At 28.9% G+C, this 23,678-nt stretch overlaps 1 protein-coding gene across 7 annotated transcripts in view; it reads left to right on the top strand.

Moving 5' to 3' along the window:
• LOC107455797 (protein phosphatase 1 regulatory subunit 12B) overlaps nucleotides 1-23,678 on the top strand; it is a 173,510-nt gene that overhangs the window by 98,905 nt on the left and 50,927 nt on the right. Inside the window, exon 18 of one of the 7 annotated variants that reach the window (XM_071187603.1) lies at nucleotides 292-10,711. The exons of the other annotated variants lie outside the window; for them this stretch is intronic. Coding sequence (XP_071043704.1) covers nucleotides 292-300 — 9 coding nt within the window. The 3' untranslated portion in view covers nucleotides 301-10,711. Of the gene's footprint in view, nucleotides 1-291; nucleotides 10,712-23,678 lie in introns of those variants that run through there. 7 annotated transcript variants of the gene reach the window in all.

A 23,678-nucleotide genomic window follows, 5' to 3' on the forward strand; every position in this document is an offset into this window, starting at 1 on the left:
AAATAGTGTCCTCACATTTGCCTTGCAAGCAGATTAAAAGGTCATCAGCAAAAGCAATTGTTTTACAGCCATTGATGTTTGAAAGTATATTTAAAAGTTCATTAAGAATAATGTTCCAGAGCAGGGGTCCAAGGACTGAGCCTTGAGGGCAGCCTCTTTCAAGAGAGCGAAGGATGGTACGGTGATCAAGTGTTAGAGTGGCAGATCTCTCACGCAAAAAGTCTTTAATGGTATTGAAAATGTTGCGTGGCACATTATATTTTCTAAAACTTATATATTGTCTATTAATAGCATACCTGACGTTTTCTGCAGTTTCTAATTAAGACTTTTTGAAGTGGTGGTGATGAAACATTTGATTTTTCTATTGTAAGTGGACATTGTTTTAACTATTCAAAATCATTATAAATTGACTTTATTCAACAAAGATAAAAAAATATTAATGTATGCATTTTGTTATTTCTTTAAAAAGAAATAAAAAATATGCACTTCGTAAAATATTATTTTGCATAAATTTTTTTTTAGCTTGTTTTAAGCTAGATTTTTTTTAATTTTGAATGGTTTTCTTGCTTGTTATGATTGAAGAAATATTGTTACAGAACAAATAAAATTAATCAATAGATTGATTTATTTGGCATTTCTTATTTAACTTTTTATTTAGGCTAGAGTTACATTTGGTTGTTATGCATACATTAATACATCAGATGTAATATCTCGCTTACTGTAATTATTACTCTTTTCACATATAAATGCTCCGTGTAGTGTATGTCAAAATATTTTTAGTGTTTTGGCTAATCTAATTTCTTTGATGAAGGTACATTTAATTGAACACAGGAGCCTGTAAAATTATAATAATAAATTTATAATATCTGGGACAATGGCGAAAAGATAATAAATATGCACTCAAATATGCATCTGAAATACTGGTATATCTTATATCATAAGAATACCCTCTTGAAAGGATTTTATTATTTTGAGTTACAAGCACCATTAAACAATACTAAATTGCAAATTTTTATGTAATTATAAATATTAATTAATAATATAAGTAAATATCTTTATTTTTGCTTATAAAAATTAGATTTTTATATTAAAGATGCTATTTTTTTCTTCGTGTGATGTGATTGGACAAGCTCACTGAATGGCAATGGATCTAATGCAACATTACCATTAATAATTTAAGGAAACAGTAGATTCCTGATTATTTGAACCTCTTTTAAATGAAAACTTTTGTTGGCTGAAGTTTTCTTCCAATTTTGTTTTAAAATGCAGCTTGCTCTTTTTTTGTTATTAGATACTTTAGATTTTCCAATACACAGTGCTATTGATAGAAAAACAATGTTACAAGAAATTTCTCTGTCACTCAGTAAAAAGTTCAACTAACACCTAGATTGTAAAGCTGATATTATTTTCAACCTTATAGTGCTTTAAAAAACCTTCTTTATTTTAAGCAGCTACTTAACTTTCTGCTTATATAATTATGTAGCTATGTTATAACTATAAAGTTATTACTTTGAAGTTACATCTCTGAACATCTAACTAAGCTGACCTTAGGCAGTTTGGTGTTTGCAGTTAATCAATGTATCATAATCATTTTTTTGCTCTTCTCCTAAACATGATAGGAAGATCTATGTTGCGAGCTTTAGCAAATTGTATTTATTTTAAGTCATACTTTTAGCAATTATAGGTTGGAATATGTGGCATTTCTGTGAGGTCACTAGCGTCTGAAATCTAAATTGCAATCTACATAAATTGTGTGGCAGGTACTTGTTATTTGTTAAATATATTTTATCTCAAAAATATCTTTTTCAAATACTTTTGTGAAGGGAAATGTTAACTTGCACAAAACTTATTGTATACATATTATCACTTAGCTATTTCTTTCTGAAACCAACTTCCTTTTCTTTACCGAACGCTTGGACACCTGTGGTTATGTTCCCTTTGATATATATACAAGAAAATTATACGATGCATTACAAAGATGCATTTTAAAAGTCTGTGTGGGAGTTTGGGACATCACAAGAGTTGCAAAGATGAGTTAGTTAGAAACTGATTTCTATTCTTTAAACCTTTCTATAATGCACATATGTTCAATTCCTCAAAAGTGGAAATTTTAAATGTTTCGCTGTTTCCAAGATCGTTACAAAGCCACAATACTGTAAAAAAGATGATATTGTTAGAAAAGTCGTTACACATGTCACATCTGCCAGATTACTCATCTAGTAATTTACCAAATATGCCTTCACAACACCCCTGTGAAATGCTCTTTTTGTAAAAATACTAGCACGAAACTTCTGAAAATTTATTATGAAGCACCTTAGGATTCCAGCCTGAGCCCTTGTGTTTTGAAAGGTAACAAGGAGCAAACACTTGGGGAAACTGGTGGGAGGAGGAGGTTTTTCTTTGGAAAAAATAAAGAATAAAATTAGGATTGAAACAATACTGACATTTTTACTAGCAAAATGTAGTACATAGGAATTTGCTTCAATTGCAAAATAAATAAACCATCTGCAAAATGGAAAAAAAATTATGGAATTAATTAACAAATTGTTCTTTCTTAACCCCTTAACGATTTGTTAATTTTCAAGAAAACGGTCAAAAAAATGCCTATTTTTTTTTTATCCCTGAAAATTATATAAAAATATGTGTATGAACATACAGTCACATATATACATACAGATGTGTATTTGTTTTTAGCTTGAAATTTTAAAAAATTAAATTTTTAGGAAAAGCCAACAGTCAGGTTACTATGACTTAATGTTGGTTTTCCAGCAAGCAAGGAAAATTTAAAAGATATGTGTTTTTAACATTAAAAAAGAATTTTATTAAACTTGCATATGATATAAATACAGATTAGTAATTTTTTCTTGTGTGATAAATTTCAAAGCATGAGATACAGAGGCCAACGTCACAATCTAGAGAGTAGTACCGAGTTTCCTTCCTACATCTCTTATTGTTTTCATCTCTTCCACAATTACCTTAAAAATATCCTGGTACCGCCATCTGGTGTGTAAAATGAGAAATAAAATGTTTTCTGGGCAAAAGAAATGAATTAGTTTTATTCTTATTTGCGCGTTACTACTGAACACTCCAGCCCGGAAATATCATAGGGCGAGAAATAGAGGGTGAAACCTCACCCCGTCATTTTCACGGGAGGGAGAAGGAGGGGGTTAATGGAACACAATATGCTATTTTGGTTAAAAACCTCAAATCCCCTTCCCCCTGGGTGTTCAATGATCAAATTGTTATCAGTGAAGCATCTTCACTTCATATATCATCGAGCAAAATATTGCAATCAATGCCACTGATCATGCAGAACTGTTATTCAGACGGATGTTTCCCGATAGCTAAATTGCACAAAAATATTGATCTGTCAAACTAAAACTTCTGTAAAAGTGAAAGAGATGGCACAATTTGAAAAAAAAAAGTATTGTTGAGATGCTTTGGAGAAATCCTTTTTTGATATCTACCAGTGGTAGTAATAACACTGACTGCAAGTTATATCCAGTTTCCGTGACTTATTGCAATGAAGAATTATTACAAATAGAAACTTCCTTGCTGTATTCACCAGTGTTATCATCTGTAGGTACTGGATTAAATATTTCACCTTTATTATTGACTACTATTTACTGAGTGAAAATAATATTGATATTTTCTTGACTTTAGGGACTGAGAATGACCCTGTAATGATTTTGAAAAAAAAATCAGGGGTTGCTAGAAGTTTAGCTAGCAAAATCGCCCAATTTATGTATTATTGGCTGTTCTTTTTATTAGACAGAATTCTCAAAGAAAAGATAAGCAGAAACGATTTCAAAAATAGCATGCTGAAATTAGGAAGTTATTTCAAAATGTTTAAACTAGATTGCTTTTTCTAGAGTGATCTTCAAATTGACTCATAGAGCAATGAGAACCATTAATATATTTCTTTAAAGAAGAACTGAGCTCGGTACAAACAGTGCATTGAAAGATTATAAAATTTAGTTGAAGTACAATTCTGAAGCAGGTAGTTCTAAAGTTTTACTAGTTACTGGTGTTAAAAAAAAGATCTATTAATTATGAGTTTAGTTCAAAGAAATTTAAATTGAGCAAAGACTTGAATGATGATAAGTTATTTAAAAATATTCTATCCAGTAAGGCAAAGATATTCATGTTTTTAACATCTGATTTGAATAAGTCATACTGCTACTTTCTAATACATTCCATACCTATGTTTGAGGAACCCAATGTCCAACTTCGTCAAGTTCTACACAACATGCACTTCAAGATATTTTATTGTCAATTTTAAAAAACTGTTACGATTCATTTTGTCACTCTTCCTGTTGTTAAAATATGTACTTCTTTTCTAGATGACAAGTATCATTGTAAAAAAAAAATCAGGTGATCTATTCTGGTCTTATAATAGGACAGTATTAATTAAAAATAGTAAAAGCTTTGAGTCTGAAGGAAGCAAAAATTTTTTTCCAATATGTTAGAAATTAAATCAAAGCAGTTTATGACTATATGAGCCATAAATTTTCTTTTAAAGATGATATTAATAAATGCTAAAGTTTTAAATTAGAATAAGATTGAAAATTCTTCATTTTCTAGCATTAAGTTTTTCAGTAACAGATTTCCAGTCTTCACAAAATTTTTAAAGTTCGAAAATTTGATGCTCTCTTACATGAACTGGTGATAATGTTCTCTTCAACTGGAAGATTTGGCCAATGATGTGTTTGCTGAAAGTAGGATGGCTATTAGGGTGGCAATTGTGAAAATAAAAAAAATATAAACTGTCGAGCGAATTAATGCTTGCTCTTTTCACCTTGCCACGTAGTAATGCAAGCTGTGAAAGGTTTTTAGTCTTGTCATAAAGACGCACTCTCAGTTATCAAGTGAACATTTGGAGAACTTATTACTGTAAAATCAAGACTGAGAGTTTCTTGTTTTGGGCAAAAATTAAGTGATACATTTTTGAGAAAAGCAAAATCTTTTACTCTGAATTCTCTTCAATAATAAATAGTTCTTGATGATGATTCAAAATTTAGCTTTATAAAGGAGTTATATTAACTAAATTTATATTTGTTTTTATTAATGTAACAGATTTAACATGATAAACATAAAAAAAAAATAATTTTGTAAACTAGTTTTAATTAGCACCTTAAAGTTAATAAATTTCTTAAACTTTCATTTATTACACTATGCAATGATTTTAAGAAAAATGTCCTGCTTTTTATTCTGGTATAGTTAGCAAGTCTATATATAGATATGAATTTCCATACAAGCATTCAAACTATTGGAATTATATTTCCCAAATTGCGGCTACCCCCTATATTTTGGGGATCAGAAATCCCCCTCGAACCATTAAGAAGAATTCCTAAAATGTGAAGATCCAATCATTAGATCAAAAATTATTCAGGCTGGTTTCTTTTTTTCGACACGCTGTACTCTATTATATTATTGTACAATTTCTTTTTACTATAATAAAAACCTTCAGTCTGTAATTTTTATGAAATGAAATAAAAATACACCGTTAAATGAGGCATGAATAATTTCGAGGTAAATATTTTTTTTGCTGTTAATTTCATTCTAAAAAAACTGAAAAAATCTGAAAGTGAAACTGGATCTAACCACATGATCTATTTGTCTTAAGAAAATGCACCTAACTTTCAATATCTTCAAACTTACTTTATTTTTAAATCATAAATTCAATATGAAGCATGATTTGAACAACTATTTGAGTCATGGAGTCAAAATCACAAGAATTCTTGATTGTAATTTTGAAAGGTTTAGACTCAGTTAAAACTAATAAAAGTTGTTATTTATTTTATTAAATGTCAATAAGTCTCAAATATCTTTAAATTAATAAAAACATTTTAAACCAGAATGCTAAAGCACAATATCTAGCATATAGAGTGAGTAGCAAATTTAAATGTACTTACATTGCAGCTAGAAAAAATACAGATGATGAAACATTTTATGCATTTATTGTATTATCACAAAAATTAAATGGAATAAAATTTAACAAAATTCAACAATTAATATTTGATACATATGATTTTTCGATTTGAATAAAAATTGCCTGCCTCTATTAATTTTGTTAAACATTAAATAAACACATTATATTTTGATTTTGCTGAATAGTAAATGATATCTAATAGAAAACTTAAAATATCTTAATTTATTATTATTATTTGAAAATGCAATTTTTTTTAGTATGGTATACTTTTAGAACAAGGTGGCCACCCACTTGGAAAACCTTGAAAAACCAGGAGTTATCAGGGAACTTTTTTATAGGTGAAAAGTCAGGGGAATTAAGATAAAAACCTGGAAAAATCAGGGAATTTTAAAGAAGAGCTGAAATTTTTTTCTTAGATTTTTTTTTATTTTGCTCATTCTAATTATTTACTAATTATTTTACCATCCATTATACCCACTTTTCTTCGACGGAAATTTACCTCCCAAACAATTGAAATAAAATCTACTAAGCAATACTTAGCTTGTATCAAAATTTGCTCCATTATAACCCTGTTAAATTAGAATGTCGCATGAAACTCTTGTATGGTTGTTAAATTAATGGAGAAACCTTTTACCTGGAGACAATGGGATTGTGCAGTTAAGGTAGGGCAAAGATTGTGGTGGAGGTGGAAGGAGGGGTTAGTATGGGTGCATAACCTTTTTGAGTAAAGGGTCACTTGCACAGCAGATTGAATAACGAAGAGCCGTATGCGTATTTATACATGTAGATGGCAAATTAGATCATTTTTATTATGAGCATCAATGTTCCAAACCAGTGATTCTCAACCCCTGTGCCGCGGCAATTTCTTATGCCACCGAATTCTAAAATGTGCCGCCAAATTTTAGAAATGATACAGTAAAAGTTATAATGCTTTTTTTTTATCACTAGTAAAGTTTAAATTAATGAAAAGTGCATATATATAATATTATATATATGTTAAAGTAAATGTGATTAATATGGTAATTACATGCAATAACAGATAATTATGCGTAATCACCACTAAAATTGGTAAATAGGATGAATTATTGAAAATGTATCAAATTAACCGGTTTGTTTGCATAATTCCCAAATCATAATGGTAAATGTGATAAATATCCTGACTGATTGAGCAAGTAAAATAGAGTGCAGTTTTTTTTTTTAGTCGTTACTACTCAGAAAGATATTTTTTCCTTGAACACTAGGGCGTAAGAGACCATGAATTATAATACTTTATATTTTGCTATTAAAAAGTCAATCAATGGTAATTTTAAGCCACATACATTTATTTAGCCTGGACGAAATTTGAATAAGGGACTGATTGGTGTTGAGAAATGAAAAAAATATAATTTACATGAACTTGTATAAAACAGTTGCACATAAAAAAACTGCAGTTACATATAAGAAACAAACTAAGCCCATATTCTAGAGAAGAAAAAAAAAGCAATTTTTCAAATTACGTTAAATGCAATTACTCTAAATTTACAAATATTTTAAGTTTACTTATCGAAGCATATTAGACTGTTATGAAATTTAGAATTACAAACTTTGAATAATTTTTTACATTTGCACTTATCAGACTCGCTTTGTCCCTTACAAACACATCGCTACATTGTTAGATCTGGAACATCGTCAACAAAATAAAATTTTAATCACAAATTCTCTTACATTTCTTCACAAGCCTAGTTGCGCAAACTGAACGAATTTTCTTAAAGTTAGGGACTTTTATCACATTTACCATTACGAGTTGGGAATTAAACAAACCTCTTAATTTGACAAATTTTCAAAAATTTATCATATTTACCAAATTTAGTGGGGATTGTGCATAATTACCGGTTATTATATATAATCACCGGATTAATCACATTTACCGTAACATATATACTTTTTATCATTTTCCACGCTTTAACGGCGTGAATATCTCTGTCGGCAATCTTAAAAAGGTTAAAATAAGTAGAAAATTTAATGACTATTAAATTTATTAATTTACAAAAGAAAGAAAGCTAAATATTAAATTTCAAAAGGAAATAAAAGCTAACCATTAAAATAAGCTATGCAATTAATAGTTATAAAAACTAATTAACAGAGGATAACTAACAAAAAACAAGCTAACAATTAATAATTAGCAAAAAAACTAGTTAACAGGAAATCACAAAAGAATAACAATTCATGTAAAAAAAAACTAACAATTAATAACTAGAAAAAATAAATAACTGATAATGATAAATAAATAACAAAACAAAAGAACTATTAGGAGAAAGAAGGTGAAAAAAGAACTGCGCAAGTCGAAAGAGCTAATTACTCCCTTAATAAATGTGTTTTTGTGGCACATATTTTATTTAACATTCAAAATTATTATCAGAAACTACATTACACAGTATATTATAGGTAAGTAAATAACTTTTAAGCTTATTTTTTTCTTTGTGTGCCGTCAAATTTCGAAATCGTTAAAAGTGTGCCGCAACAAAAAAAATTTGAGAATCACTGTTCTAAGCACTCAATTTTTATCGGTGAAATTGGTAATATATTTACAGGAAATTAAATACTTTAACTATCAAAATTTATTCAAAAATGAAAAAACTGACTTTTTTGAAAGTTTTTTCCTATTCAGTCAGAAATTGATATACAGGGCGTCCCAAAACGACCGCATAAACTCTGCACAGCTATAGTTCGTTTCACCTTAAGTTGGCACTGCAGGGAAGGGTAGAAAATGTAATACTCCGCAAAACTACTAGAAAATGTAAATGCGGGTACAAATATAAATAAATGTTGTATAATAAGAAAAGTTTATCTTGAAGCATGTATTAGAAGTTTTTCATGTTTAAATATATTTAACTTTTAAATACCTTCTCAGTAAAGCGAATGTACAAAGAAGAAGGAGTTGTTTTAGTTTGGCGCTGAATTAGTTTTCAAGGCCAAGGAATTAGCGATTAGCACGTTACCTACGTTTTTACACTGGTCAGCCTGTTCTTTCCATTCTCTTTGCCTTTGCTTCTCTTGTCAGTTCTTATTTCGCTTTCTTTCACTCGCATAGCTTAATTCTTTTGTTTTGTTTTTATTAGTTATTAACTGTTAATTTGTTGTGTTTTACAAGTTGATTAATTGTTAGCTTGTTTTTTATAGTTATTGTTTTTGCAGTAATTGTTAATTTTTTGTTGTGATTCCTTGTTAGATTTGTATTAACTTGTTAGACTTGTAATTGTTAAGTTTAAAAAAACAATTACAAGAATCGATACTTTTCAGAATGAATTGAATCAGCTCCAGACGTTATTATTCTTTTTCCATTTTGATATCTCATTTTTATCTCATGTGGTAACCATGTTGCATACAGGGTGTCCCAAAACGACCGCATAAACTCTGCGCAGCTAGATTCCTCGTTGGGAGTACATAAAAACTGCCCAAAGAAGCGTTCCTGTACGATCCATAGTTTACGAGAAAAATACGAAAAATAAAGTATGACGTCACTGCCGGTGCAAGAAAAAAACACTTTATAGGACATATCAACAACAGTATTTGCATATCTTTCAAGACGATAATGTTTAAAGCGTTCACCGCGCATATTCTGCTTTAAATTGTGTATAGTGTACTGAAGTGGATATGTTCAATAAAGTGTTTTCTCTTGCACTGGCAGTGACGTCATACTTTGTTTTTCGTATTTCTCTCGTAAACTATGGATCGTACAGGAACGCTTCTTTGGACAGTTTTTATGTACTCCCAACGAGGAATCTAGCTGTGCAGAGTTTATTCGGTCGTTTTGGGACACCCTGTATTAATTAAATAAATATAAATATTGGGGGAAAAGAAATGTTTTTTTTTTTTTTTTTTTTAACATAAGTAAAACAGAAGTTCATTTTAAAATAAATTCTAACAAAAAAGAAAACTAATGCTCACAGAATGAAAGTGTAACAAAAATCTTTGTAAATACATATTTTAATGATTTATAAATTCAAATTAGTTATTTTAACTAAAAACCAGGAAACAAAAACTAAAATTAAAACAAAGCCATTATAGTACAAAGTAAGATTCAATATTTATTCGGTATTATACTTCAGATATTATTTCTATTTATTGAATTATTAGAGTTTTTATAAATTTTAAATAAGAAACGTTTCGTTTTTTGTTCTTTTCTAAAGAAACCCTCCTAATTTACAAAAAATTTAAAACTAAATTACTAACAGTGAGCTGCTTAAAAATTTACGCTTTCCTTCTGTCTCATGTTTCAATATTGTATTTAAATATCGGGATTCAAAATGCCACTTGGAAATGCATTGCGCCAACTGACAAAAAACGGTGCAAAAAGGGATTATTTAAATGCCAGATTAGAAACTCACGTGTCGTAATAACATCGTAGTTAAAAAAAAGAAAAAAAAGAAAAACTGAATAGTTAAAATCACGTGGAAAACATAATAATTGCTAAAAAAGTTTTTAAATTTACGATGAAATCAACACAAATAAAGCACGTCAATAAGTAAAAATGGAAATGCGTTATTTGAAATTATCATGTTTTATTAAGAATCGGAATTTTCAAAACCATATGGAAATGTAGAGCAATAAAACTGCCTAAAAATTGCTGAGAAATAATTTGGATTTACGATGAAAGCGGCACAAACAAGGCGCGTCAAAAAATGATACTTAAATGTGCGATTTAATGCTCGTGTAATGAAATAATAGTAAAAATGCAGCATTTTCAAAATCACGTTGAAAAGGATAGCAATAACTGCCTTTAAAAAAAGGAAAAGAAAACAATAATTTAGATTCACGATGAAATCAGCCTAAATAAAGCACGTCAGGAAGTGATTAATCAAATGCGCGATTTATAAGTCGTAATATTGTATTAAATGTATCAGGAGTTTAAAAACTACATGGAAATTAGTTGTTATAACTGCCAAAAAAAGAAAACGAAACGATTGAAAAATGATTGGATTCACAATGAAATCGGCAGAAATAAAACTAGTCAAAAAATGATTACTCAAATTCGAAAGTGGCGTATTGTATGTATCGTATTAAAAATTTAATTTTTTTAAAAATCATGCGGAATTCCAAAGCAATTACGGAAAAAAGATATCGAGAAACAGATTTACAATAGAATGCGTGCAAATTGATCACGTCGAAAAGTGATAACTGAAGTGTGTGACTCAAAATTTTCGAATTTTTTTTATTTTTCAAATGAAACTTTTTCTCATTGTGTTCAGAAGCTTTTACGGGCCGCAGGTTAACAATATCCTAACCCCTAGGTTAGGATATTTGCTTCTGTTTAAAAAAGTCAGATTTTTTTCTTCCAGTCCAGTAGGAATGTGCTGACAACATTGAAAAATCATTTTAGACCATTTAATTCCGGGCTTTTAATTAAGTGACAAAACCTTTTAAATATTTGTTGCGCCCATAAATTGCCATTAAATGAAACAGCACAAAAATTATAAATTTTCTTTGCAATTGTTTTCCTATAATTGCAGATGCAATTGTTTTCCTATAATGATTTCAATAAAAATATTCATTGCAACAAATTTAAATAGTATTAAACTAAGCCTAATGACAAAAAAAAAGTATAACGATTTATGGTGTCTGGATGCCCGAAAAAACCGCCCGAATTTTTTTGGGCTGGGCCCACTTGGGCAAACCTTGATATTAAAGGTTAGGCCTTATAAAACTATTATGATTGAGTGAGAGAAATCCAATCAATAGATCAAAAGTTATTTAGGGTATACGTACTGTTTATATCAAAATTAAGACTCAATTTTTCTTGTTAAATGTGGGATAAGTTTTATACTGTACTTTTCCCGAATAGACTGGTGGCGGACCCTTTGCGACTGTATCTTTCGAAAGATTAAACACAAAATCATCATTCATACTTAATTTGAGGTGTGTGGTATTTCAGATTATTTATTCTTTTTCTGAGAAAATTATACAGTTCTTCAATCCGCATTTTTCGTCATTTGTCTGTTTTTAGATTTTTGATAAATATCTTCGTTTTTGCGACATTTACGTTTAAAAAAAAATATTTAGCGTCATTCGAACCAGTTTTAATTCATTTAAAATTGTAACAAAATTAAATTTTTAAAAGTTTTAAAAACAAATGTGAAAATGACTCAAAACTATAAATCACATTTTATTGCTTGACATTTTTGAAAGAAAAAAAAATCTATAGAAGAATTATCTGTTTCTCCTTAAAGAAATCTCTTTGTATCTTAAAAGAAAATTTATTCCTGTTTCCTTTATGTGTGGTTAGAGGAACTTTCATATTTTGTTGCGATAAAACACATTATTTTGTCGGGGATCGATTTTTAAAGCTTCGATTCTTAGCTGAAAAGCTTTTATTTTATGCATTTCCAAATGGAAAAAGTCGCTTTTTTATTTCCTCTGTAAAATAAAAATAAAACCTTCTTATAGAATTTCCTTTTACTTTGAGAAAGCTAATTATTTTTCAAGTAAGTGTTCAAAAAAACCCTTTTTGACATTTTCTTGTTAAAGGACAAAAAAAAATTCATAAACTCTGATCGCTTTGACGATGCTCTATCCAAACATCGTTCCTTCTCGGTATTCCCGTTTGCGAGGATTTCTCTAAATTTAGAATGAAGCATATGGTTTACCCTCGTAATGAAGTAGTTCGCCAGTTTTGGCTTCTTATGTCTCTTTTCTCTTTTATTTCTAATGACTTTCAAAAATAATTACATTAATCAGAAAAAGTCAGGTGTTTGAGTTTCGAAGAGTGTGTGTGTGTGCGTGTGAGGGGGGGGGGAAGCAGGTTAATTATCGGGTACTTGAAAGGATAAACTTTTTAATATTTTCTTCTTTTTTTTTTTCCTTTTTGTCTATGTACACTGTGAAAGACATTTTTCAGTTTTTGAAATTTTTTTTAAAAAAATTCTCAAGAAATACTAAAAGGATTATTTTGTTACTTTAAAGGGGATTAGTTCATGCGATTTTTCATATTTTCCAATAAAGCTTAAAGCTTTCAGAGGTGTGAGGGACCGACTATAAATTACGAAATAAAACAAGTATTTTTGAACTCCGTATGCCAGAAAATCAAGAAATAAGCTTATAACTTGTATCGATTAATTTGGTGATTATTTGCAATAACTGCATAAAATTTCTTAAATATTTATAGAGATATGAAAATTCTATAAATTTTTTTCTCTTATTTTTTTATTGCTAAAACTTTAAAAATATTCATTAAAAGTAATCAAAGATTGTGGAGCAATTTAAAATTAATTACAAAATTATTGTTTATAAATATGTTAAAAAAAAATAGTTAAAAACTGTTCAAGATATGTATATTTAAAGTAGTTCTTTTATACCGCGCATGCGTGGAAAAAATTTAAAAAAATTTTCTCCATAATTTTGTAGTGAATTGTATTTTGCAAGTAATGAAAGAAAAAATCTGATTGGAATATCTTAAAAATTTACAAAGTTTCTAGTAATTTTCTACGTAGTTTCTGTACTTTTTAAAAGATAGTTTCCGATAGTAGTCCGAGGTTTTCCACTAAATTAATTTTGTAGTATTACAAATTACACTACCCTTTAATAACTGAACAGCAAGATGTGATTGTATAAGAAAAGAAAACATTTGAAATATAACATATTTTAATAAGGAGTTAGCCCTCTATGTGCTAAAAGACACACTTAACCCTTCTAGGCATGCTTTTAACAAGATTTTGATATACAGTTATAGGTGTTTGCTTCCAATCCTGCTGCAAGAATGTGGCTATCTCGGCTGTAGATTTTGGACGCAGTTCCCGTAAACGTCGCTCTAATTCGTCCCACAAATGTTTTATAGTGTTTATGTCGGGATTCTGAGAAGGGTAAGGAGGACTTCTTGCATCCGTATCATGATACCACACCGTGATAGAGGCTACGAAATGACCCGGAGCGTCCTGGAAGTAATTTTCGTCAATTCCGTAAAATTGCCAGAGCGTAGGTAGAGCCCGATTGTTAAGAATATCTCTGTAGACCTCGGTGTTACCAGAAACATCTTCCAAAGAATCCAGACCATACCACGAAAAGTATTCTCTAACAGATGCATCACTGAACTTGACAGTTAGAATTATATACTCATGTAAAAGACGTACACTTGGCATTCGCCATATCCAAACTAGCTCATCCGACTGGAAGAGTAAGACTCTTCGCTCCATAAAATAGTTTTCTAACGGTCTACATTCCAGTGGCGAAATTGGTGCATCAAGCAAGTCTGGCGGCGTTGTTAGAGGCAGTGATATTAGGTAAGCAACGCTTTCACATACTGAGGGCGTGCAGTTCTTTCCTCATTGTGGTGCGCAGTAAAGCCTGTTGTCTGTGGAAACTTATTATTGATAATGTGGAGTGATTTCATGTCGTTCTTATGAACTTCCCACTTTGGGACATGCGGATCTAGTTCATTAATTTTACTGGGACGACCAACGTGTGCAGTTCGTATCCCAGCTCCTGTAGTTTTCCATTATTTTTCTCGATTTAACCAACAGTTGCCCGTGGATAGAATAAATTAGAAACTTTTTATCACTCCAATGGAATTGTCACAAATGTAACAACCAACTATCACACCCCTTTTAAAGTCACTTAGTTCCTATTACTGCGACATGTTGTGACGACTTTAAACAGAACTGAGGACTACTACGATAAGTATTTATCTTTAATACAGATGACGTGTGAACACTGGATTTGCATATTTATTGAGATACAGTCGGATTTTATGCAAATCCACCCACTTATGTCTTGGCAGATATTACTGGTATCATTTAAATAAATCTTGTTTCAAAAATGAAATTTGTGGAAAATCCCTTATAGTTTTGAACTTTCTTTTAAAAAGTACGAAACTACTTAGCAAATTTCTTGTAACTTTTTAAATTTTTAAGATATTCAGATCAGACTTTTTACATTAGTTACCAAATGAATGGTGTTTTCAATATAAATGTAAACAATAACAATCTCGATCTCAATACCTGCTATAGTACCGGTTAGAAAGTTTGCAACTGCTTACTACAGCTTATTCTGCGAGGCGATATTTTCAAACGGATAATTTTGTTTTCAATAAAAGAAGTAAATTAGATAATTTCTAAGCTCAAATCTGCCATATTTCATAAGATATTAATGTTATTAAGTAATTCTGGTTCTGGTGAGTTCGAAGTGAAAATTTATTTTAGTTAATTATAGATATATTGTTAAAAAAGGTGACATAGTTGCTAGATTTTGAATAACTCGCTTTTTTGGCAGTACTGATTTGGCCTTTTTCCATTTGTTTATTACTGTTTGTTCTTGTTGCAAGCTGTGCACTATCTTACATTAGTGTTAGCATATTGTTCGAGGAGCAAGATTAAGTTTATACATTATAATTCAGGTTTAAATTTGAAAGTTAGCATTTATTATTGACAAGGTTAGAAGTATTTTATAACGATTCTTTTTTCAAATGTTAGGTTTACATATTTATTATTGATCAAACCTCATGTTACTACTTAACGATTTTTTTTTTCAAATTTTAAAATAATAATTGTATAATTAATTTTAAATTGCTTCAGAAATGTTTTATTTTATTGCATATTTTTAAAAACTTAACAAAAAAATTATTTTTTTTTAAAAAAATTCCACTTCTCTATAAATATTTAAGCTAGGGTTTTGAAGTTTTATGTAGTTATTGCTAATAACAACCAAAGTAGTAGTTGCAAGATACAAACTTATTGCTTGATTTTCAGTTATTGCAAATAATCACTAAATTAATCAATACAAGTTATAAGCTTATTTCTTGATTTTCTGGCATACGGTGTTCAAAAATACTTGTTTTCTTTGGCAATTTATTGTCGATCTCTCAAACCTTTGAAAGCTTTAAACCTTATTGCTAAGTATGAAAATCGCATGAATTACAAAATGATCCTCTCAGTTACAAAACCACTAAAGTTACAAAATGATCCTCTAAGTATTTCTTGAGAAAAATCTCAAAAACTGAAAGCCATTATTGTAGGTTAGTGTGTCTGCATATGTATGTATAAAAAGCTTCGATTAATCTTTTTATGTTATTAATTTTCTGAATATCTTTTTCTTAATTTATTATTCAAAACGAAATGCTTTCTCACGCTTTTAAATTCACATCCTGTCCTTTAATCTATTTTTGACTCAAGTATGCATTAATTAAAAACAAGACATTTTTCCTTTTGCTCTTTGTGGGAATCACGCTACTTATTTAGTAAACCAATTACAATTACTAAGATTTCCCTTACTCCCTAAAATGAAACATTTTACGGATTTACTTTGCAAGATTTTCCCTAATTTATAAAGAGGAGCACAACATTTCGTCACCACTTTGATAAACGTTCTCTGTCTAATTTTGTACCCTCCATCCCTGCCTAAGACCTGTTTTAAGCCTTCCACTCGGCAACGTTCAAAATGTAGAGAAAACAAGGGAAAAATTACAGAACAATGAAAGAGGGGGGGGTGGAAATGATAATAAAAATAACAAGAAACTGGAGGGAAAAAAATCAATCCGAAAAAAAGGGATATTTTTTGGATATAATCATGTGAGCTGATTATATCTTTTATATTCCGGATTTTTTAAAAAAAATTTTGTCCTTTTCTTTCGGATTGATTTTTTTTTCCGGTTTCTTGTTATTTTTACTATTATTTTTCTTTTATTTTTTCCCCTTCTTTCATTGTTCTGTAATTTTTTCCTTGTTTTCTCTACACTTTGAACTTATTTTATGAGTTCTATTTACGTGCAGCTTATGCGTAATAAATAAAATTTATTGTTTTTCTCAATTTTCTTCGTGTTTTTTGTATTTATTTAATATGCTATATATATATATATATATATATATATATATGTGTGTGTGTGTATATATATATGTATNTTATCAAAATATGTGGTGTTTGAACAGCGAAAATAATAATAGATTTTGGTTATATTCGGAAATTTTTTTTTCTCATTCTTGATATTTCATTGTGATGATTATTAATTTTTATGATTATGAATTTTTCATGATTATTAATTTTTATTCATTGTTCTTATTTTGATTGTTTATTTATGCATTTTCAAAAACTTATAATTATTGAAATTTACTTATTCTTCGAGGAATATTATATTATTAAATTACCCTTTCATATATATATATATAAACACAATAAATAATAAGTGAAAAGCGAGATTAACGAAGAAAATTAAGAAAAAATAAGTGTGCGCATAAGCTACTAGTACTGTGAGCCAAATAAAAAACGGATCACCTTGAATAACTTTTGATCTAAACAGCGGATCTTAAGGTTCTAGGATTCTATCTTAATGGTTGGAGGGGGTAACCTCAAATTAGCTTATTAATTAGTGCAAGCAATATTTTAAATTATTAAACCAGACGCAAAAATATACTGTCTCTGAATAATACCTTTTTTACTTCTTCAACGGATTCAGATTTCTAACCACCAAAATATAGCGCCTGGTCAAGAGAGCGATCCAAAGTTAGGATCCCTTAATGGTAATTTTACTTTTTGCGTATCTCGAGAACTTTTTAAGCGAATTGAAAATTGTTTATAAAATTCGTTTGTCCAAAGATAATTTTACCCAAAAAAAAATTTTTAGTAAATATTTATTATTTTTGTAATAATAGTCGAAAAAATTTTGAATTTTAAGGTATGCAATTTTTTTCATAATTTAAAGTATATAATTTTACTTAACAAAATACAAAATTTGAGCGAGATCGGTTGAATAATTCTTGAGAAATCAAATTCAATCAATTATAATAATCGATCAAATTCTATTCAATAAATATACGACTTTTTTAAAATTCAATTTCTCAGGAATTATTCGACTGATTTCATAGAAATTTTGTACTTTCCATGTAAAATTACACTCTTTAAGATGATGTAAAAATTGTATACCTTATGACTAAATTATTTTTTGTAAGTGAAGAAAAAAGTAAAATTAACATTAAAGGGTTTAAACTTTGGATCGCTCTCCTGATCACACTATGGGAACCATATTTCACAAATTGCGGCTATCTCTTATATTTTAGGGATCAGAAATCCGAATCCGTTAAAAAAAAAAATTTATTCAGAAAAAGTACGTTTCTGTGTTTGATTTCGTAACTTAAAATATCGTCTGCACTAATTAATTAGCATATCATTAAGATTGAGTACGTGAAGATCAGATCATTAAATCAAAAATTATTCAGGGCGGTCCGCTGTTTCTGGCGCACTGTACATAGAACCCATAAAATAAGTTGCAAATTTTTAAAATTATTTATAAATAAAATGTTTTTAAAATTAAAAAGAAATATTAAAAAAAAAAAGCGGAAAACAAAATAAGGAAAAGATACGTCGTCAGCTCACAAGATTATTATCCGCAAAAAATAGTGCTTTTTAATATGTATTAATGTAGCCAAAGCAAAATATATCAATACAATTCAATAGACTACTGTTGTATGTTTACTATTGTATTAAGTATAATTGTTTAATTTTTACTAAATAAAAGTCATCACTTCTTATATAAGAATCATTATTATGCAAAAAATTTCTCTTTATACACACTTTTATCCCTAAAATATACATTCGAAAAATATTTACACTTTCGAAAGTCATTTATTGTTAGAGAAATGCAGCACTCTTCTTTTAATTGACCCAATTTCTCTATTTGCTAGTAAATTTGTTGTATTACACAATCATAAATTAAACTAACTCATACTCTACTTTCGGCGAATTCTGATTTATTGTTGTTGGAACGTCTAACATTTTCGCCCCTCTCTCTTAAAACCAAAACAACATTCTACAGATGTTCACTTTTTAATCTTAATTTTCCCGTACTTTCGATTTCAAAACTATCATCTCCGTCTTTTTATTATTCACGAATATATTCACAAGCCTCAACTTTTTTCTTGCAAGCATTAAAGTGAAAAGTTTGTAAGTTCGTGTTGTATTTATTTCTTCCTTTTGAGTTTCGCAGGAATTAATACTTCGCTGATATTTCTTCTCTCGAGGTATATGTCAAAAGTAAGAGATAAATGTACGCTGGAATAGCTTTTGATCAAATGATCATATCTTCACGTTCTAGGACTCGATCATAATGGTTCGTGAGGGTAACCTCAAATATGCTAATTAATTGGTGCAGACGATATTTTAAGTTACGAAATCAGACACAAAAGCTTATTTTCTTTGAATAAACATACCTTTTTTTCGACGGATTTCTGACCCCCTTGACATTGGAGTTCGCTGCAATCTGTTGTCCCAATAATTTGGTCAGGACAGCGGTCCAAAGTTTGAATGTTAATTTTTCTTTTTGCGTATTTCGCCATATCTCAAATTTATACTATAAAATAAAATTATACTGTTCACAATACAGACGGTACACAAGAACGCTTTGTGATAAAATTCCACAAATTTAAAAAAATTTTATGCATAGGATGGTCACAAAACCTCTATTGATGGTCTTTGAAAAAGCTTTTCTGCCATGTCTAAAAATTGTCGGAGAAAACTAGGTTCCGAAATGATCTTTTATCATTTTTTCATGCGAGGTTTTTTAAAACTGTCTGGACATGCCTAGCAATTAACCATTAAGATTATTTTTTATTAAATAAAAAGTCAAATCATTGAAACTAAACATCATTGTAGACTAAAAGGTTGCATAATAAAAAATAAAAAATACTTTTTGGAGGCGATTAGTATGTTTTAAGTTTCTGTTAAATCAATTTGTTTCAATCTTCTGTTTTAAATGAAAATGTCTTTGGTTGTCAGTCATTGTGACAGTTTTATTTGAGTGGATCCTTAATGAATGAAATGAATTAGTTCTAAATATAGTGAATTCTTTTATTAGATCTTTCTACGTCTGGCTTTACTAATTGCGTTTTCACTACTATTTTGCTTCAATCGTTATCGCACACACTAACTTTAATTCATATTAAAGCACATTTAGAAATACACCTAGTGACAGAAATCTTTTTTTTTAAATATATAAATGTCTGAAAGATATTTTTTCCATCCTAAAAAAAAGTCAATTTTGAATATTTATGATGTTAACTGAGCCAATGTAAATATTTTTTTTAAATAGTGTCTACATGTTTAGAAATAAAAATAAGAGTATTAAGTTTGAGTCTGATAATTAATTGATAACGTCCTTCAAAAATGACAGCAACACCTAAGTTACATTACCGTGTGAAAGATTTCTCGAACAAAGAAATTTAATGTTTTGCATACCCCAAAAAATAACGCTTTTAGTATAATTTTTTTTAAAAAGAATATGTCTATATTAAAGTAAGTACTTAAATTTATTTATCGGTCCTGAAAATAATTTTTCAAGTATATGTATTTTCTTACATTTTTATGAAATATTTTTGTCACAAAATACCATTTTCTTGTACGTGAAATATAGGATTGTTCAAAAAATGCAACTTACCGAATAATTTCCCCCCATAAATTTATTGAAGATAATTTGATGTCCTAAATTATAATGAAAAAAGTTGTAGCCTTAATTTTATTTAAATAGTAAAGAGTATTGAATAAGTAGTAATTATTTAAATAATATAAAATAAATACAAATAAAATGTTGAATTAGCTACTGTTAAGAGGACGCTATACAAAGGGAGAAACTTTTGATCGCAAATTCTTTTTTCACCTCCAAAAGCAATTTAATGTTAAATGTATACAAAAAAATGAGTTCCTGCAAATCTAGAGTAAACCGTAAAGTTCCAAATACTGAAAAGAATTTTTAAAAATATTAAAATGAAAACAAATTGGAAGAAGATAACTAAGGATTACGCAATGGAGAAGTTCTCTTCTAAAACTTTGTTTCAAGAACTTCATGGCTAATTCTATGCTTGCCTAAACACACTTTTTGTAAATTTTTAATTATGAAAGTGAAGAAGAATGCTCCTTTTAACGTTATTGATTATTTCAACGGAGTTCTTCGTTACTCTTTCATTTAAATGGAAGAAAACGTTAAAAATTTGATTTCTTTTTCTTTTTGACAAACAAAATATGTTAACTTTTAATCCAAATGTCAAAAGTTTTTTATTCCGAGAAGCATTCTTAATAATTTGAGACCATTAATGAATGCAAATTTCGTTAAATACGTACTTAATCTGAATAAATATTTATTGACGAATTCCTCACCCACACGATAAGAACCGGGGAAGTATGAAAATCTTAATGTGCAGGGCTGATTGTGCTCCGGAAAAAATCCGAATTTCCGGATTTTTCGCTAACAGGGATCCGGAAGTTTCCGGAGATTCAAGGTCCAGACGTTTAAAAAAGTCATTGATCACAGAAATTTCCGGAAATCAAATTTTCAAAGGTGGAACTTAAAAACACAGTTTATTTTATTTGTTTGTAAGGCAGAGCCAGAGAGATACTTTATAAGCATGTAATCTTGATTAATATTCATTTTTTATCAGTAAATAGTTGTTATAATCATAAACTCAAGAAAAAAAGACATATTTGTAAATTTTAATTACTTTTCCAGGTCATCATAGGTATGTGTAATTGGTATAGGTATGTGTAAAATTGTAAATATATTTTAAGTAAATTAAGAAATATTGAGAAAAAGGAAAAATAAACTTTTTAAATTTTTTTTCAATTTAAACCTTTTTTTAACTCAAGAAATTTTCCGGAATTTTGACTTGGGCTCACAATCACCCCTGAATGTGTGAAGTGTAGAAAGTATGAATCTATTCAAAAAAATTTTGCGCACAATTATAAAGTTTGTTTATTCCAAGTTTGTTTGTTCCACGCAGAAAAATTATTTTATTTTTTATTTAATTGAATAGTGATGTTAAAATTATTTTAGTTGTGCGATCTAAAAGTTTTGCTTCTTTTAATCAGTGACATTTTAAGTAACAAAATCTAGTTTTTCATTATGATTAGTAAAATAGTACTTTATGCGAGGTTCTTGAAATTTTTTAATTTTTTTGTAAGATTATTTTTACGCTTTATCCTTTTAAATATTAACAAAGTAAGAGAAATTATAGCCACAAAAAAAAAAGAAACGTAACCGCAAGAATATTAAAACTTAGAACGATGGCGTAGTTGTAAGTTTTGGCGTGAAAATAAATTGGAAACAAGAGCCTGAAAATAAATTTTTCTCGACACTAATTCCAACTGTGCTTGACCCTTAAGGCCCTTATGGAACTGAAACAAAATTCGATCAAACTACTGGTTTCTTCTCGATTTATTCGAAAAAATGTCAGTTTCCTATTTCAACTGTAACGTTACGAACATTTTTTGTCACGTGACCAGCAGGATAGTTAGACGAAATCTTAATAGCATTTATTCAGTAATTTCCGAATTGAAGTCATTAACTATGATTCAATTTTAATCAGTAGTCGCTTTTAATTCATGTTTGTTGTTTATAATTTAGTGTACGTACGTATTNTTAGTAATGTATGGAAAATTTAAAGGATCAATAATAATAAATAAAAAAAAATGGTGAATTAAAATTTTAACTTTATCTCATAGTTTTGAATCATCATCCGACAGTTTTCAAAATTGAAGGGCATTAGCTTGTGGCTAAATTCTGTTCTGAAATATATATGGGTAGGCTGAATTTATAAAAAATGATTTTAAAAAAATTTTGAGACCAAAATCTTTTCGAAACTTTTCTAGTTAAAATAATTTTGGTTTTTTTAAAGTTAACTAAATCGAGTGTTAGTTTTTTTCATTTACCTTTCTGAATTTAAAATAAATCTTTAAAAGTATATATATATATATATATATATATTCATACACAATTATTATTATTGTTATTTATTTTATTACATTTCAATTAGAAAATACGCTTCACTCCATTCAATTATTTAACTTTCGAGCAGTTTATTTTTTTAGATATCGTGACTATTCCACCTTAAGTATTAAAGACTAAATCAGTCAAAAGCAAATCATTCAGTTCTCTTTATAACCAGTAATTTACCGTGACACATTTATTAGCCAATGCGTTGATCTTTATCTAGATATTTCTCCAGAAAGACTCTACCAATTTAGTTTTAAATTTATTTACTTTTAACTGAAGAAGCATCTGGCTAACATTATCTCTTTTGTTTAAACCTAGTGTCTAGTAGACTTCATCTTGTGACTTGAAACTTTGCCAGCAACCATTAATTCAGTCCAAAAGAATCACTGCAAAGCGATAGTTTTATGTTCATTTCCATTCAGCGATCGATTAAAAATTTATTCGAAGAGATTCCCTGCTGATTCGCTTCTAGTAATAATCCCTCTATAATGGACACTGGATATTGTGAACACATGATTGTAGGAAAGGTTGTCCATTCGAACTGTTATTTCATACGCTATTAGTAGTTTGTTTAAAGTGAACTCGTATTTACTTCTTGGAGGTATTGAAATAAATGTTATGTAATGTTTAGACCATTTGATAAGTTTGAAATATATAATTATGACTTTTAATTAAAAATTTAGTCACTCTCGTTATAAAGGCGTGTTTAAAAGGTGTCATTTCGCTGAAATGATTAATGCGTTTAGTTCCATAAAAAAGGCATTTAGAACAGAAAATCAGTTGCACAGAAATTCCAACTTTTAAATGCAACTTATTTGAAAAATAACTGAAATTAAAAAGAAAATTATCTAAAAAAAACAACAAAAATTAAAAGACAGCATCTGAAATATCGAGAGTCAATCACTTTGTTATGTATTTTTAATGTTTTTTAACATCTTGATTAAAGTGGAAGAAATTCCTTGTAACGTGACTTAGTTGATGAGTGATTCTATGTACTTAGCTAATTAATTATCCATAAAGCAAATTATG

This window comes from Parasteatoda tepidariorum, chromosome X1 (genome assembly GCF_043381705.1).
Source record: "Parasteatoda tepidariorum isolate YZ-2023 chromosome X1, CAS_Ptep_4.0, whole genome shotgun sequence".
Taxonomy (NCBI): Eukaryota; Metazoa; Arthropoda; class Arachnida; order Araneae; family Theridiidae; genus Parasteatoda; species Parasteatoda tepidariorum.